Source organism: Archocentrus centrarchus, chromosome 4, assembly GCF_007364275.1.
Source record: "Archocentrus centrarchus isolate MPI-CPG fArcCen1 chromosome 4, fArcCen1, whole genome shotgun sequence".
NCBI classification, from domain to species: Eukaryota; Metazoa; Chordata; class Actinopteri; order Cichliformes; family Cichlidae; genus Archocentrus; species Archocentrus centrarchus.
In genome coordinates, this window is record NC_044349.1 from 10,464,012 (window position 1) to 10,482,121 (window position 18,110).

The window sequence follows — 18,110 nt, forward strand, 5'->3', positions numbered from 1 at the left end:
TTGTCAACACACCTGGTGTATGAACTACTAGAGAGTGTCTTCTGTTCGTGTCTTCCGTGTGAATATAAATTAAGAAGGAATTTAAACCTCTAACCATTCTTGGTTATTTAAAATTTCCCTGTAGGCCGCTTTAAATGCACTGTAGTTGCAACACCATTTACCTATAATGCAGCAAAATGCTTTCAGTAGTTCACCTTTGTGCCTCTTAGGTAATCACAACCTAGAGACACAAACTAGGGCTGTATTTCCAACATTAACTCAGGTAATAGTAATGACTGTGCAGAGCCTGAAGTCATGTTAACAACTGTGTATATGCTTTGCAGACATGAAAAAAAAAGTCACTGAGTTACCTAAATTTAGAAAGCTACTAGATTTTCAGCGAAAGATATGTACGCTGGGGGTTTTTTTGTTTGTTTTTTTTCTTTTTAAGCTTACTGTCGCGTTTGTAGTTCTTATGTCCTGCTACATACAAAGGTCCGAAAATCGCTTTACTGAAAAAACGACGTTTTTCATTTTAAATGCTGGTTTTTAATCACCTCGACGGGTCAAGCACCGCTTCACGTTAGTTTTAACAACCACAGGAACCTTTAACGCGTGTTTCTTCCGTGTCCATTTCGATGCGCACCGTTGTTGTCTTTTCTTGTTTACATAGCAACAGACTAGAAGTACCAGTGATGATGTCGGGGGGCAAATCTTATTGTTAATGAGAATCAGATTCAGTACACTGCATTTAGCTGGTTATTAAACATGATCGTCACAGTGTGATAATGAGGTAAAAGCTGCCGCATCCCGCTACCGCTGTAAGCTGGGGAGACTTAGCTAGGGTTAAAAGTAGGTCGATCTGTTCTTCGAAAAATGTCTTTTCAGGAGTCACCCCGTCCTTCAGAAGAGGAGGAGGCTTTCTACATGCAATGCAGAGCTGCGTATCTAGCTGTGTTCACATCTAGTTTGACAAATATCACTTCGAAACAGCAGTTATGTCGCGGTAAGCTATGACAACAGACTGATTGATAGCTAGCATTATCGTGAGTCATTTTTCTATACGTTTTAATATACTTATACTATATTAAAAAATGCTCGAAAGTAGAAAATGGAAATTCTCCTGGACGCTTAGACCAGGGTGACCAGATCCCAGCAAACTTAATGTGGGCCAAACACTGTGTTTGTGGGTGTTACAATGAATACCTTTTCTGAATCATACCTAAATATTTTAGCCAATTCTGACGCACACGTACTGTTTGACTTCACACCATATTTTCCCTCTGTGCAAATTTGAAAAGTAGCACAAAAAAGACGAAAAAATATTTCTTATTTTGCCACTTTAGTTTCTGTGTGGTAGTGTCCATCATGTGTACCAAAATATGCAACGCTTGTGACTTTTTGGTGACTTGTAACTTTCCCTGATGAGTATGGCATTAGACAGGCCAACCTTCGTCTGACTCAATAAAAAGCCTTCATATGCACTCGATAAAAGCTAGTTTTTAGAACATTGTACATTGTCTCAAAATGTGGGACAGGGGGTCAAGGAATAAAAATGCTGTGCAGTTCCTCTTAAAGAGGGACATCCGGTCACCCTGTTTGAGACCCAACTAAGACTGATGGCAAAAGGGCAACTTTAGCTTAAGTCTTCCATTTAGTTAGAATTTCCCTCTATTTCAGGCAAAAGGTTGAATGTTTCACTTGAAAATACTCTGGATGCTACGGTATGTTTCTGTTTATCAGTTTTGGGTTTGATCCCCCAATTATTTATTTATATATTTTCATTTCCTCCATTCAGTTCTTCAGCAGGCTGGTAGAAATCCGTCCTGTGCCACTCTCAATAAATATTGGACTGCTACAACATCTAAGCTGAACTTTGATGACTTTTGTGAGATTCTCAAGCGTGAGAAGAAAACTGAGGAAAGCGAGCTGATGAGAGTTTTCAAAAAGATGGATGTGAATGGTGACGGCTACATCACACACAGTGAACTGGAGAAGGCCTTAACCACTGTGAGTAGCCTAACATTTTGGATTAGATTTGCATCAAATCGTTATGCTTTAAACTTTTTTTTTTACTCTAAAGAAATATATATAGATAGATAGAGAGGGAGGGGGGGTTGGACGACATTTTTTTAAATAAGATATAAAAAAAAGCCCCACTCACCCTGCAGGCAGTCTTTGTCCTCCAAGCTCGGAACCTCTACCAAAGGCCTGGGAACTTGAGGGTCCTGCGCAGTATCATAGCTGTTCCTAGGACAGCTGTTCCTAGGATATCGTTCCTGGAATCTGCTGGAGCCATTCTGCCAGTTTGGGGTCACTGCCTCGAATGTTCCGATTACCACAAGGACCACTTTTACCTTCACCTTCCACATCCTCTCTAGCTCCTCTCTGAGCCCTTGGTATTATTGAGCTTCTTGAACGTGCCATGTATGCCCTGCCTGCTAGCATCTTGCACCCTTCTATTATGTGCTGGATTGTCTCAGGGTCATCTCTGCACAGCCTACACCTGGGGTCTTGCCTGGTGTGGTGGACCCCAGCCACTATTGATCCTGTGTTTAGAGCTCGTTCCTGTGCTGCCATGATTAGTGCCTCTGTGCTGTCTTTCAGTCCAGCTTTGTCCAGTCATTGGTAGGATTTTTCGATATCAGCCACTTCTTCTATCTAAAGGTGGAGACGCCTGTCCTTCCATGATGATTCCTGTTCTCGTCTTTTTCGAATTTCTGCTGCCTAAGCACTTGATCCCTTATGGCCATCTTCATGATGTACTCATGGATCTTTGTTGTTTTGTCCAGGATAGTGGTTCTGACACTTACTAGTTCTCTGCCTCCTTCCTTCCTCTTAGCGTATAGTCTCAGGGTGCTGGATTTGGGCTGAAACCCTCCATGCATGATAAGGAGCTTTCTTGTCTTGATGTCACTGGCTTCTATCTCCTCCTTTGGACAGCTTCTTATTCCAGCAAGGTATCTGATGACTGGCAGGGCGTAAGAGTTGATTGCCTGGATCTTGTTCTTCCCATTCAGCTGACTCCTCAGGACTTGTCTTACTCTCCGCAGGTACTTGGTGGTTGCAGCTTTCCTAGCAGCCTCTTTATGGTTCACATTTGCCTGTGGGATTCCAAGGTAATTGTAGCTATCCTCAATGTCTGCAGTGTTGCTTTCTGGTTGTGCAGTCCCCTCAGTTCTACCTTCCCTCTCTTTGTCACCATCCGACTGAACTTCTCCACTCCCAGTAACATTCCAGTGTCATTGCTGTAGTGGTGTGGATCAGTGAATTGATGCCTCATTCCTGGCTTACAGCTTGATGTCATCCATGTGGAGGAGGTGGCTGATTTTTGCTCCATTCTGTAGTTGGTATCTGTAGCCAGTCTTGTTAACGATCTGGCTCAGGGGGTTCAGCCCTATACAGAACAGCAGTGGGGACAGAGCATCTCCTTGGTAAAGCCCACATTTGATGGTGACTTGTGCAATTGGCTTGAAGTTGACCTCTAGTGTTGTTCTCCACACCCCCATTGAGTTCCTGATGAAGGCTCTTAGGGTCCTGTTGATCTTGCACAGTTTTAGGTATTCCAGGATCTATGTGTGAGGCATGGAGTCATAGACTTTCTTGTAGTCAATCCAGGTGGTACACTGGTTGGTCATTCTCATCTTGCAGTCTCAAGTGACCACTTTATCTACCAGTAGTTGGTGTTCTGTGCCTCTGGTATTTCTGCCAGTTCCTTTCTGGGCCCCACTCATGTATTGAGCCATGTGCCTGCTCATCTTATGTGCTGTGATACCTGACAGGAGCTTCCATGTTGTACTGGGACAGTCCATTGGCCGGTAGTAAACTAGATGTTGGGTGTCGAAGAATCCATAGGTCCCACATCCTCTTTATGTAATCCCCTTCACTGGGGTTACATGTGTAGTAGCATTCCAACAGTGCCCTATTCTCATTTTGTGTCCATGTATGCCATAGTCTTGTTCCAGTAGTCCATTTCTCATCGGTATGTTCTGAGCATAGTTTAAATGCCACTGCCTGCCTGAGTATTGGTGACATGTCCATTCCTTTATGATGATAGTGCACCTATTTTCAGATGGTTGCTTCCAGCTGGATAATGCACCATTTCACAAAGCTCAAATGATCTCAAACTGGTTTCTTGAACAATGGCAATGAGTTCAAATGGCCTCCACAATCGCCAGATCTCAATCCAATAGAGCACCTATGGGATGTGGTGGAACAGGAGACAAATCTGCAGCAATTGTGTGATGCCATCATGTCAATATGGACCAAAATCTCTGAGGAATGTTTCCAGCACCTTGTTCGATATCTTCCGTAAAGAATTAAGGCAGTTCTGAAGGATCTCCAGCCTAGGACTGATGGTACTAGTTACTAATGAAGTGGCTAGTGAGTGTAAATTATTTGCATTACATTCTGTTTTTATTTTACACAGCAACATTTTAGAAAAAGAATTGTATTTTTTTTCCTGGTATTTTGAATTAAAGCATGTTTGTTTACTCTTTTAGAGAGGAGAGAAAATGACAACAGAGGAGGTGAATGCTATCTTCTCATTAGCTGACCTCAACAAGGATGGCAAACTGGACTATGGAGAAGTAAGTGTAGACGTATGGAGTGACTTTTGCTGATCTTGATACAATTTTTCTGTATATACTGTACTTCATTTACTTTATATACAGTACCAGTCAAAATTTTGGACACACCTTCAAATCCAATGGTTTTTCATTATTTAAAAATTGTCTGCATTGTAGATTAATAATAAAGTCATCCAAAATATGAAGAAATACATATGGAATTATTTAGTAAAAAAAGTGTTAAACCAGAATATGTTTTATGTTTTAGATTCTTCAAAGAAGGCACCTTTTGCTTAGATCACAGTTTTGCATATCTTAGCATTTTCTCAGTCAGCTTTATGAATCTGAAAAATTTCAAGAACTTTCAAGTGCATTTTCAAAGACCATCAAACTGTCATAGTGCATGGAAGCAGGCCGGTTAGGGAAGTGGAGACAGCTGGGGCAGAACAGGTGCACAGAATGACACTAATTAGACAAAGGGAAGTAAAACTGAACAGAACACACAGGGAACAGGAGACTGTCAAAATAAAACAGGAAGAAACCAAACATAATATAAATGTAGACTTGACACCACATACAGAGAACACAGACTAGACACAACATGGGGAGACAGACACATAAGACTTCACACAAAAGCGAGGGACACTGAGGGAAAAACACAGGGAGAGCTAAAGTCTAAAGCAACTGGGAACTAAACTACAAACACGTGGGGAACACATGAAACAATATAACATAACAAAATAGTAATAATGAAGACAAAATAACTACAAAAAACGTAAATCTAAGAAACAAGGGGCCACAGACCCAGGACCATGACACAAACATTATGATGAAACTGGCTCTCATCAGGACCGCCCCAGGAAAGGAAGACCAAGAGTTACCTTTGTTGCACAGGGTAAGTTCTTCAGAGTTACCAGTCTCAGAAACTGCAAGTTAACAGCAGCCCAGATAAAAGCCCACCTAAATGCTTCGCAGAGTAGCACACACATCTCAACATCAACTGTTCAGAGAAGACTGTGTGAATCTGGACTTTATGGCCACATTGCTGCAAAGAAGCCACTTCTAAGAAAGAACAACAAGAGGAAGAGAATGGCTTGGGTCAAGGAACACAAGGAATGGACATTAGACCAGTGGAAATCTGTCCTTTGGTTTGATGAGTCCAAATTTGAGATTTTTGGTCCCAAATACCATGCCTTTGTAAGATGCAGAAAAGGTGAGTGGATGGTTCCTACATGTGTAGTTCCCACCCTGAAGTATGGAGGAGAAAGTGTGATGTATGGGGGTCCTTTCCTGGTGACACTGTTGGCAATTTATTCAAAATCCAAGGCACACTTAACCAGCATGGCTATAACAGCATTCTGTAGCGACATGCTATCTCATCTGGTTTGCGCTTAGTGGGACCATCATTTGTTTTTCAGCAGGACAATGACCCCAAACACACCTCCGGGCTATGTAAGGGCTATTTGACCAATAAAGAGGTTGATGGAGTGTTGTGTCAGATGACCAGGCCTCCACAATCACCTGATTGTAACCCAACTGAGACGTTTTGGGATGAGTTGGACCGCAGAGTGAAGGCAAAGCAGCCAACATGTGCTCAGAACCTCTGAGAACTCCTTCAAGACTGTTGGAAAACCATTTCAGGTGATGACCTCATGAAGCTGATTGAGAGAACGCCAAAAGCGTGCAAAGCTGTAATCAAAGCAAAAGGTGCCTACTTTGAAGAATCTAAAATCTAAAACATATTTTAGTTTGTTTAACACTTAAGTTTACTACATGATTCCTTATCTGTTCCTTCATAGTCTGGATGACTTCAGTATTAATTTACAATGCAGGAAAAAAAATAAAAACATTGAATGAGAAGGTGTGTCCAAACCTTTGACAGCTTATCTTAAATATCCTTGTCCCTGATTCATGTATCATATACTGTACTGTACTCAATCATCCCAGGTTTTGAATAGAAACGCTTTTTTTTTTTTTTTTTTTTTTTTTTAAATTGGGTTTATACTGAAGTTGTGCCAAAACTAGAAATTTACTGCATCTGAATTTTCAGGCTTCCGTCATTATTATTATTGCTTGCTAGACTTTTGAACCTATGCAAATGTAACAGAATTATTATGTAATAATTATTTTTCTCATGTTTATTCCACATGTGTGTTTATGTAACATATTTTATTCCTGTTCTTAAAGTTGCCTAACATTAAAATATAAGCATTTATGTTGCTGGTTGTTACTTCAAAGCGTTGCTCATGTATCATCATCTGACTGTTGCTTTCCTGCTGCTGTCAGTTCTGCAGATTGTTTGTGTCTACAGTAGAGCAGTGTCAAACTGCTGCTTTGGAGAGACTTGAGGCTGATGCCAAACTGAAGAGGCTGAACTTTGGCAGTCAATCATACAGCCCGCCAAAGAGCTCCGTGTCATCAGCACCATCAGCGGCAGCAACTAAAGTGGCAGCAACTCAACGAGCAGACTCAGACGCAGCACCAAAGAAAGGTGTAGGATTTGACCTCTGAGTGAACTAAAATAAAAAAGGGATATCTGACTTTTGACAGTTAGGTACATATTTTTCATAAAAAAAAGCAGCTATACAGCAGTTAAAGAAAAGATTCCCATATTTGGATGCGCACACATACACACAGATTTCCCAGTTGCTTTGTTATTGATCGATTTTTCACTCAATTCGTGACAAATCACCTCATTAAGACAGTCCATACATCATAATAGCCACACAATTAGGGTAGCTTGTTTGGAGGGAGGAGACTGTAAAGTGTTTTGATTTGAGTAATCATTTCTGCCATTAAGAGATTGACAATAGCTCTGTCAGCTCCGAAGAAAAGTCCAGCCTTTCCATCACTTTGAAATTCCATATGATTCTGAAGCTGTGATTTCCATCTCACCAAGCTACTGTTTCTTACAAACATGAGAAATGTGTGCCTCTCGAGCCACTTATCTTTTTAAAAGTGGATGTAAAACTCCACTTTTTCACTTTGGAAGCACTGTGTTGAAAAGAACTGAGGTCCAGGATGAGCGAGCCAAGGACAGGCTCACAGTGGGAAGATAGATGGGGTTGATTTAAGTGGTCAGTCCATGTTCATGTTATTGATTTGGAGGATTCCACCACTTCTCACTGGGGAGATGATGAGGGATTAGAGAGGAGGCCCAGTCGACCACCACTGCAAAAACAAATGAGCTTCCAGATAGTAGTCGGGATTATCACATTATTGCGCCTCTCCCATGTATTGATTTATACACATTACATTTTAACAAGGCTCTGACACGAGATGCTACGTGATCGCACATGTTGAATGGGTTATTCTTCCAGCTAAAAAACAATTTTGACTGCTCATTTGGGCTTAGATTTGTCAGTAGAAACCAGTACTGGCCCAGGATATACATTTTTGCCATTTCAGACATGGGTAAATTTTGTTTTTAACAAATAACTGGTGAAAGTGATTATGTGTTTAGTCTGCTGAAAAATTACCCCAACAATCATTATGAACTTGTGGAAGATTTTGCTGGGGTCACATTTTAGTGCATCTTTGTGTGCACACGGGGCTATAATTTGGCTCTCTAGATTAAAATAGTCCCATCAGTGCAAAACAAATCTGTGACAAATACCATGACAGTGGGTCTGTTTATGTCTTTGCTATGGTAATTTGCTTATAAGCCCTTCACATTACTTTGCATCTCGATTTCCCAGGCTTCGAAACAATCAGGCCACTCATTAGCAGATTGATATTTTTGAGCTTCTATTAGTGTTCCAGGAAAAAAGTTGTGCGAGAAATTGATTTGAATGGGTGCTGTTGCACCACTTGTGATTTCAAATGGTTCTTTGATTAATTAAACTGAGGCTGAACTGAAGATTGCACTTTCCCAGAATCCAAATGCAAGGTGGCCATCCTCACATGAACTTGGAAATGGATTTCTGATAAGAATTAGGGAAGGCATGGGCTGTACCTCATTTATTTTTCAGTAAAAGGGATTTGTGTTTGTCCATGGGAATTTTCACATCTGGCTTGTATGTGTGTGTGTGTGTGTGTGTGTGTGTGTGTCACAGACGTCCGATCATCTTCCCGGCCTTCTTCAGCTCGCAGCAGACGTTCGTCTCTGTCGAGCTCAATCACGATGACATCCAGCAGCAGTAAAGTCAACAAAATCCCAGAGCCTTCAGGTTTACAGGTAACCCCCTTTTGTCATTTTTTATAGTTAATGAATAACTTCATTATTGATTAGCCTGTCAATTTTTCCAGTCTTTCAGTCTGTTACATTGGCTTGTACGCCCGGAACCACAGAACAGTGTTCATTTTTGTTTAATTAACCAACTGAAATAATTAAGTGATAAACAAAATCGTCATCAATTAACTTTTTATCAGTTTGCTATTTGACGATGGCTAATTGCTTGAGAACATCCAGACTTCGTCCATTAAAGACACTGTTTTAATGCAATCAGCACCGCTGTAAGATGGTACCTGACCTTTTAGCAGCAGTTTCTTCATGTTTTGTAACATTTTAGCAGCATTTGATTATAGAAAATTGAATTTAAGGAGGTCATTTAAAATAGCTATACATGAGTTAGAGTGTATATATATATTTTGTGTAAGTAAAATTCTATATTATGAATCTTAAAGCTTTACTGTTTGTGCAAACACCGAATCACTGACCAAACTGAAAATCTAAGTATGCAGCGTGGGCTTCTTGTGTGAGGGACCCCATCATAAGAACCTCTACAGCTTGCCCGGTGTCATGCAGTATTTTTGACGGGCGAATTTAGCCCGGGGTAGATAGATATACACTGTATTGATCTCATGCTCTTTGTTTTTACTCTTTTTGGCTTAACCTCAGCTGGTTTGCTTTACAGCAAAGGAGGGGCGAAAAAAAGTAAATAAATAAATTAAAATAACAGCCTCCTGCTCCATCTCTCAGGTCCAAGTGCGGTGTTGAGATTGGAAAGGGCCAGACAACCTCGAGGTAAAAGAATGGTTGTCCAGAGATTACCTCTGAGGGGAAGTTCTGCTCGCCATATTGACTTTTATATTGCCACAGGCTGATGACTGGGAGGTGGCGGGTGAAGGGCAGGATGTGTTTTTGTAACGGTGTGAATGTGTGTGCGTGACTTGTGGGATGCAAATATGCCTTCATGAACAGAAGCCTACGCAGTAAGGGTTATTCTTACTTATTTTGAGTGTTTGTGTTTATGTATAGGTTATAAGTGTAACAAAATGGAAAGGTTGTGGGTTAAATGTGTGCTTGTGTGTGTGCCTGGTTGTGTTTGTGGCTGGTTCGGTGTCCTGTGACCCTGTGTGAAACAGTAAATCAGACCTGTGGCCGGAGCAGGTGACAGCGCCTGTATTAGTCTGCAGGCTGACCCTCTCTCTGTGGGGGCATTAATTCTGATGTCTTTAAGCAGTGGATGGGCGCCTATGGCATTTCCCCTCATTTAATATTGTCTGGACAAACCTCTGAAGTGTTATGGTTTGATCTTTTATGCCTTTCAGCCCAAGATAAATACTTTGAGAAAATAGCTTTTCTCTAAAGGAGTGACATGCTCCATCTTTATGGTACTTTCTTTGTTTAACTTGGTGATTTATTTGTCCACTAAAAGGATATATGGCCTATTCCAGACGTGGTTGGCCCTCAATGCCCTCTTATTGTGTGTCCACACCAACTGTGTTTTCATTTAATGTGTCTCCACTGAGTGGAATGAACTTCCTTGTGTTGATGTTCCTGTTCAATTTCAAATTATGACCTCATTTCGGTCACGCTGCCAGAAATAAGAACAACAGGATTTCAAAACGAGAGAAATATTAGGATTCATAAATTTTGCCAAAGTAGCCTCTTGATAGTTTTGAATGACCGCTGGCCCAAGATTGAAAAGTCTGTATTTATCAAAGTTAAATGGACTCCAATTTGCCATATCAGGTCCTAGAGGAAGATTTACTTCTGGCTGCAGCAGAAACACAGCGTGACACTTCTGCCCTCCTCTGGCGCAGCACATGTATAACGTGTGATTTCATGCTGCTGAGCTGACATTAACTGGGTAATAATGGATCTGCCCCGTGAAGATTGGAATGGCAATTATCACAATGGCACTTTCTGTTAATCAAGCGAGCTACTTAACTGTTATGACTGACTGCTTTATTCACTTTTTTCCCTATCACAATATCGGTCCCCCTGTTAATAGGAACTGCAAATTAGTTTTGGTTTCTGCTGAATGAATAAATGTATTTTGTTGTCAAACAGGGAAGCTGTCTGATTGTGTTAAACTGAGATCACAAATACTAAAACTTAATATGTTACAAGTAATTAGGGAAAACTGTACATGTAGTATTTTTTTTTGTAATTGTAACACTTGCATTTCCTCATTAATGCCTTGACATTTTATCAGTCTGTATGTATGATGGGTCTGAGCAGAAATATTTCCCATTTTTCTAGGATTGGCATCACAGTTTTATGAAAGGAGGCTTCTTTTTAGAAGACGATGGGGGTATCAGCTCTCTGCAGTACCAGCTCCATGTCCCCCACACAACAACCGTCTACCTAACCATCCAACCACTCAGCCTTAGCCACAGACCTGGTTGGTACTTAAACTTTTATACAGATCCAATTCTAAAAACAAAACAAAACAGGGATGCTGTGTAAAATGTGAATTAAAACAGAATGTGATGATTTGCAAATCTCATAAACCCATATTTTATGCACAATAGAACATAGAAAATTAATGTATGAACTGAGAAAATGGGTCATTTTAGAAAAAATATTGGCTCATTTTAATTTGATGGCAGCAACACATCTGAAAAAGTTGAGACAGGGTAAAGTTTCCAACTGTGTAACGTAGAAGGTACTAAAATTATTTAAATGTCACTTTAGAGGAACAAAAAATACATGGCATGTTCAATTATTTATTTAACAAAAAAATAACGACGAAATGAAATGAATGAAAAGTTTTTGAGAACCACTGCTTTATTTGGCTTTAGACGTTCCCTGTGATGATGTAACAAAGTATTTTTCCCCAGTAGATTTCAAAATATAAATCACAAAGAAGATTAACTTTCTTGTTCCTGTTTCACAGTCTTTTACATCATTTAATCATCAGGTCAGATTTCAGCTCAGATCATTTACGATGAGATTGCTGTGTCATTATTTAACAAAAACTAAACTAGTTTATTTATTTTGGAGCAATCAGCAGTGACTGGATTAAAGTAAATTTGCAGAAAGTCTTCACAGAATGTAAAATCTTATTGGTCCTTTGACATTTTGTTATAATTAGAAAAAAAAGTTTTAAAAAGCTTGGGTGGATTGACTTCCCATAATATTATAATATTATTAGGGGTGGGACTTTAACGCGTTAATTTCGATTAATTAATTAGGGGGAAATTGACATTTCTCAGTGCACGAGTTCCAGGCATACAGATTATATCGACGCACGATGTCAAAAATTCAGCGGCCGCATCGTTCGAAGGACCCGGCCCGCGTCCTTCGCAGCCCACGAAGACCGCAAAGGCCGGAAGTGAGCGTCTAGCCTTCATATCAGCGTCGCCTGCCCTCGCGTAGCTCATGTCGCCTAGCAACCGTGAGTGCGAAGCACAGCTGTGTAAAAGCAGCTGGTTAAACGGAGAACAACTTTTGCTCCTTTTTGTGGTTTAATTTTAAGTCTTTAATTCAAAATAAGCTGTTAAGCATAACACATTTCAACATCAAGGAATACAGTTGAGCTAATGATTAATTTCCAACTATATTAAGTGAGACATTAATGTTGACTAAAACTATCCAGTTATGATGCTTAACTTTAATTTCAGGAGTTTGCTTATCACAGGAGCACTTCCACCTTTCGTTGGTCTGTGTAGTAGACTGGTGGGAAAATAAACAAAATTTTGAAGTTTAAGCTTATGTATATTGATTCATTCATCAACCAAACTTAAATTAATATTTATCATGTTAAATACTTAAATGCGATTAAAATTAATTTCGATTAATTAATTACAAAGCTCCTAATTAATTAGATTAATTTTTTTAATCGAGTCCCACCCCTAAATATTATATAATAATGTTCAAATCTTCGTGTATCCCTGTGATCTTGTTCTGTTTTTCAGACCAGCCGTCATCATGGATGACGGTGGACACGGCGCTTTTTGTCATGTCAGCTGGAGAAACTAAAGAAGACACAACTTTAGTGTGTTTCACTGAGTCAAAAGACAAAGAAGTATGTTTTTCAAAATTTTCACGAAATACTGCACATTGATGTTTTAGTTCAGTCGCTGCTTCTCCCTTATTTATTGTCTTATTCTTCTGAAACTTTTCATAAATATTGATTGGGCAGTGGTCAACAAAATATTCACAAATTTTCAACATTTTTAAGAAATATTGTGAATTGATTTTTATAGATGTTCAGTTGCCTTCCTTATTTATTAGCAAAGTCTTCTGAAACTTATTAGAGTATTCATTGGGCAAAGGTCTATAGAGTGTTGCAGACAAATTTTCAGTCTCTTACTTTGTCTTAGTTTTTGAAATTTGTAAAAAAATAAAAAGGTAAGTAGTAGCTCAATGATGGTTGATCTACAGCCAAATTAGTTTCCATCCCAATATGTTGCATGTTGTACAAATAAAACATGCAACATATAGGCCAACAGGTCTCTTGTTTTTATCTCTGTAGAAGTATATTTGGAAAGGAGAGTTGAATGCTGGGACATACCACCTGCTTCCCTTCACCACTGGCTGCAGGCTAAAAAAAAGGAGCAAAAAGAGTCCATCTAGTAAACCTGTGGAGCTAGTCTACAGGACTGACACTGAAGAACTAGACCTTACTAGGGAGTTCAGGTGAGCCTGCAACAGTCTATCAACAGCACATTGAAATGCTTGATTGGTCAAAATTTCAGTTTTTAGTAATGTGTGAAAATTCTCAGTTGATCCGGGGCTAGGTAAAAGTGAGCACTGCTTTGCTAGCTCTGTTATACCCACAGGAGTTGAATCACATGAGTGAGGACATCTCAGTGAGTTGATGTTGCCTGCCTGAAGTCCTGCTGATATTTCTCTGTGTCGCTCTGTTTCTGCCACAGGGAGGTGCTGTCTGACATTTTTGAGATGATCGACCTGGATGGCAACGGTTTGCTCAGCCTGGAGGAGTACAATTTCTTTGAGCTCAGAACCAGTGGAGAAAAGTGTGATAAGGATGCCTGGGCCATCTGCAAAGGTAGTAATTACAAAATTCATGTGAAATGAATTGGAGGAGAAGGCGATATAACAGCTCTCATTGCTTCTTCTTGGGTGCAGAAAACTTTGATATGAGAAAAAACCAGCTGACACGACAAGGATTCATGGAGCTGAACCTGATGGAGGCCACAGAGAAAGATGGTGATCCTGCAGACCTGTGGGTCACCCTGGAAGCCATGGGTTACAACCGTATGCTGGAGCTAGTAGAGGTGGGTTTGCATATATGATTTATTAGCTAATGCTTGACTCTTGAGGTGAAAACAATATATACACTACATATCATCACTACTAACTACATAAACCCTCTCTCCTACTCCAACAGGCCTGTCCATTCCAGATAGATGTTCACTGTGAAAGCACTCAGCCATCCATCCAGCCACTCAGTATGGATTCAGGACCCAAGCTTCTTAACCAAGCACTCCAAAAGTCCATCACAGCCAGGACAGGGGCCAAAGCACTGAGAGGACATGAAAATGTGCTCATCTACACATACAGAGGGGAGCACAGGATCTCCTCCCTAATTACCAACAAGGTAGGGTACAACATTTGTTTCGGAGGAATTATAAGAATGTGCGGCTAGAGTGTCAGTCTGAAGTTAAGAAATCCTTAATGTGACACAAAGACACACAGCAACAGAGACTTGAAGCAGCCTTTAAAGTTTAGCTGTAGAGCAAACAAGAAGTAAGTAAGAGTATGGATAACTCTACCCAAGATTTACTGTCTTAATACAGTTTACTGCTGCACACCATTCAGTTCATTTGTAATTGATATGCAGCAGAGGTGTCCATTCTCATAGCAACGAGAGCTGCTCTAAAAGAATGATCCAGGGGTGCAAACGAGCTCCTTTGTAAGAGTGCGTCTGGTTATTGTGAGAATGCTCAGATTGATTTTTTTTTTTTTTTTTTAATTGATTAGTACTATTCTGTGTACTAATCAGCTGCATATGAAAAACATTGACCGTGTTGACTACTTTGATTGCAGACTAACCAGAAAGTGACTGTGCATGTAAACAACGAGCAGGGCAGGAACTGCTGCAGCAGCAGAGGCATGACCGTGTTTGCTGTAGAAGTGCCAGCCAGGACTAAAATGGTAAGTTGTCTTGGTAACAATGCTGCTTTGTTATTATTATTATCATCATCATTATTATTTTATTAAGAGAAAAAAAATCAAATAAAAATACCTACAACTTTTAATTGTTTTCTTCTACAACTAAATTTAGAATGAAATTCACATTAAATAAAAAGCCTGATGCAGGATGATTATTTGGTGGTGTTGATGCTTTCCTCTAGGTGTGCCAACACGTCCTACCCATCAACGAAAAACAGGACTGGATCTACAGCTGTGTGGAAACCATACTACCTGGCATGTAAAGTTATCCAACCTGAAAATGCAGCTCTTTATAATCTAGTTATTGATTTGACGGGCTAAAATTTATTCATCAAGGTTTTAGATAGGAGAACTAAAGAGTAATTTGTTCTGTATCCACTGGCATTATATCATGAATGTGAATTATCATAACTTGTTCTAATGATTATGTGTATTTTTACTGTGAGAAATGGATCTCACTGCCTAATCAGTTCAGCTGTCTGACATGTTACCTGGCCTGTAATACTGAATGTGTCAGTAGCGGATGACTTTGTACAATGTCTGATTTATAATGGAAAGATTTAACAAATTTCCTTTTGTTAAATTGTTTTATTTTCCTTCTGTTGTTTATTATTAATATTATTTCTCTTGGTTGAATATTTCTAACATTTCCAAAATTATTTTATCATGCCACATTAGAGTGTTGTTTAATTATTAAGGGCAAGACAATACTTGTTTTTTTTTTTTGTTTTTTTTTTAACATTAAAAACCATTTTTAATAACTCATGTCATGCAACAGCGCTCATGTTGCTGAATGTAATTACCATGTTGTTTCAGCAGGACAGATTAAAGGAAAAGAACAAAGTTTCACTACGTCTTCAAGCTTAAATGTGTTTGAATCCATACAGAGTCGCCAAAGAAAACTGTGGGAATACCAAATCTCTGACAGTGTGTGGAAAACCAGCTGCTGTCTCCTGTCAAGGATTCACTGACTGAGTTAGACCTTAGAGAATTGTCAAGTCATTTTCCATAAACAGGAATTTCATTCTGGCTCCAACATTGTCTCCTGGAATTAGAGACACTTGTAAGCATGCGTGGCTGATTAACACTTATAGCATTGCACTAACTTTGCATTAACTCGTCAAATGAAAAGCTGAACAGTGTTATATACAGTTTGTTTTATATTTCAAGACACTAAGCAAGTATGTATTTGTTGGGTGATGGGAAAACTGCAAACCTTATAAACCTTATAAAGAATCAAATCCTTTAGACACAGATAACAGTTTGGAAAACAGTTGAAGACAAAAGGACAAAAACTGGTCCTAACATCTACTCAGCACTTGTTTGCAGCAGTTTAAATGCTGTGGATGTTTGTTGAATTTAACCAAGTGCGTAGACTCATTATTCAGTCTTTGCAGACTATCTTGTGAAGCTATTCATCCGTACTCTTTATAGAGTCTCTGTGTGTGTTTGAAATGCATTCCTTTGCATTGCACTCGGGCCTAAACTTTATTTGCCGTTGGCCTTTCTAGTTCAATACAGGCTTGACCTAAATATATCTCTCAGGCCATTATTTGACCTTTGACTTTCTCTCCTGAAACAGTAGAGCTAGCTCTGTAAATGTCACATGTCTCCTGTCTGCTCTTCTTTTCCCAGCATAAGGGTTTAGTGTCATTTATCTGCTTGCAACTGGGCGTTGGCTTTGTCAAACTACTTCTGCATTATGTGTGTTTTACAAAAGATTTGATTTTTTATGTTGGCAGCTACAGTAATACGAATCCTTCATTTGCGTGCAATCTGTGCGATTGGTGGAGTGTAAACTCTTAGGAGATGGCTTTGTAACAGTCTGATTATCATCATCAGTTCTTTTTCCTCAAAGTTTTGTTCATGCCATGATACACTTCCAAAAACAATTGTTGTGAAGGGCAGATCCCTGGTCTTTAAAACCATGCATCCACTCACGCTTTATTGTTGCCACATTGGATGAGAACAGCTGACTTTAGTTTTACTTTCAAATTTACTGCTAATCCCAGGGGTTCATATTTTTTCCCCTCAAATAAATGTAATATCAGATTTTTTTTCTCAATTGAATTAATTGAGTTCAGATTTATGTTATAATCTGAAACTTTTTCCTACAACTATTTAAGTGTATATTATACATACATTCAAACTTTAAAAAAAACAAAAAAAACCCACCTAATTAAGAGGGGCAAACCAGTGTTGTATAACCCAATTTAGCAAAGAACCAATTGCATATTGTATCTTCAGGGACTTTGCTACTAGCAGTTTATGGGGAGAAAAAAAACAATTTGTCCCCATTTTGGAGGCTCTTGCATGGCAGTTTGATGCCAAACACAATGTAGTAAAAGCATAACTGGACAGAAAAACACAATGGAACACTCAGTCATGGATTGGCCTCCTCCATCATTTTTGAAGCAGTGTTTGATCATCATCCAAAAAAGATCTTTGAATGTCCTTCAAGAAGCCTGGAGAACTATTCCTGAAGAATACTTAAAGAAATGTCAAGAAAGCTGCCTCAGAGATTTCAGGCTGTGTTGAAGAATAAAGCTGGTCACACCAAATATTGACTTTCAAGCTTGTTAGAAATGTGCAGACTGTTTTAGCCTTATATACTGTATCTCCATTTAAGTTTGCATATGTTTCAGTTAATTTTCCATTTTCCTAGCAAAGTATAAAAGAAATGAGGGGCAGCTTAAGAATTTTGCGCAGTACTGTACATACAGGGACAACTTCCATACCAATGTAAGCACACCCCTCTGTTGTGAAAGATCTGACAGTAAACTTTGTTCCACTTCTGTTGATCAAACACTGTGAAGCAAAAGGCAAACAGCAGTGGGTCGAAACCGACTGTGTCACAACCTTTTTCCTGCAACATTAAGCATTGCACTGAAATAAACTGAAAACTCTGAGTATTGCACTTTGTTTTAACATAGTAGAAATTTCAATATTTCGTCAACTTTTCTGTTCAAATTTCTCTGCATTGTGAAGCAGTTTGCAACAACAAGCCTTGCAGTCATTGACCTGTGCATATATATTTTTTTTTTTTTTTTTTTTTTGCTTGAAAGGTTCAAATGCTTCTCAAGCATGAATTAAAACATGAAGTCTCATAAATCCTACATTTGGAAAATTCTGCTTTTTCAGCATTTTATTTATGAAGGTAGATGATTGTAACGTTACCTAACAGTGCACATATTATGGGGGATGTTCATATTCAACATAGCCAAGGTTCAGGCAAAAAGCTCAGCTTTCAG

At 39.2% G+C, this 18,110-nt stretch overlaps 1 protein-coding gene across 2 annotated transcripts; it reads left to right on the forward strand.

The window, feature by feature from the left end:
* The first annotated feature begins 631 nt into the window (after positions 1–631).
* efcab7 (EF-hand calcium binding domain 7) lies at positions 632–15,708 on the forward strand. 2 transcript variants are annotated; one of them, XM_030727700.1, is made up of 13 exons: positions 632–985; positions 1,778–1,989; positions 4,482–4,568; positions 6,834–7,038; positions 8,603–8,724; positions 10,978–11,119; positions 12,636–12,745; positions 13,196–13,359; positions 13,599–13,732; positions 13,813–13,961; positions 14,075–14,284; positions 14,734–14,841; positions 15,042–15,708. In XM_030727700.1, the coding sequence occupies exons 1-13, from the start codon at positions 856–858 to the stop codon at positions 15,120–15,122; spliced, it is 1,854 nt and encodes a 617-aa protein (XP_030583560.1). In that variant the 5' UTR covers positions 632–855; the 3' UTR covers positions 15,123–15,708. The 2 variants fall into 2 exon arrangements, with proteins under 2 accessions (XP_030583560.1, XP_030583561.1); XM_030727701.1 differs by lacking the exons at positions 632–985; positions 1,778–1,989 and adding an exon at positions 4,206–4,337.
* The last annotated feature ends 2,402 nt before the right edge of the window (positions 15,709–18,110 follow it).

Bases quoted from the DNA above. Each gene is read 5' to 3' on its own strand.
- efcab7 (XM_030727700.1), top strand. From the start codon at position 856: ATGTCTTTTCAGGAGTCACCCCGTCCTTCAGAAGAGGAGGAGGCTTTC. The intron at 12,746-13,195 runs GTATGTTTTTCA...TTATCTCTGTAG, and splicing joins CTGAGTCAAAAGACAAAGAA to AAGTATATTTGGAAAGGAGA. The intron at 13,962-14,074 runs GTGGGTTTGCAT...CTACTCCAACAG, and splicing joins GTATGCTGGAGCTAGTAGAG to GCCTGTCCATTCCAGATAGA.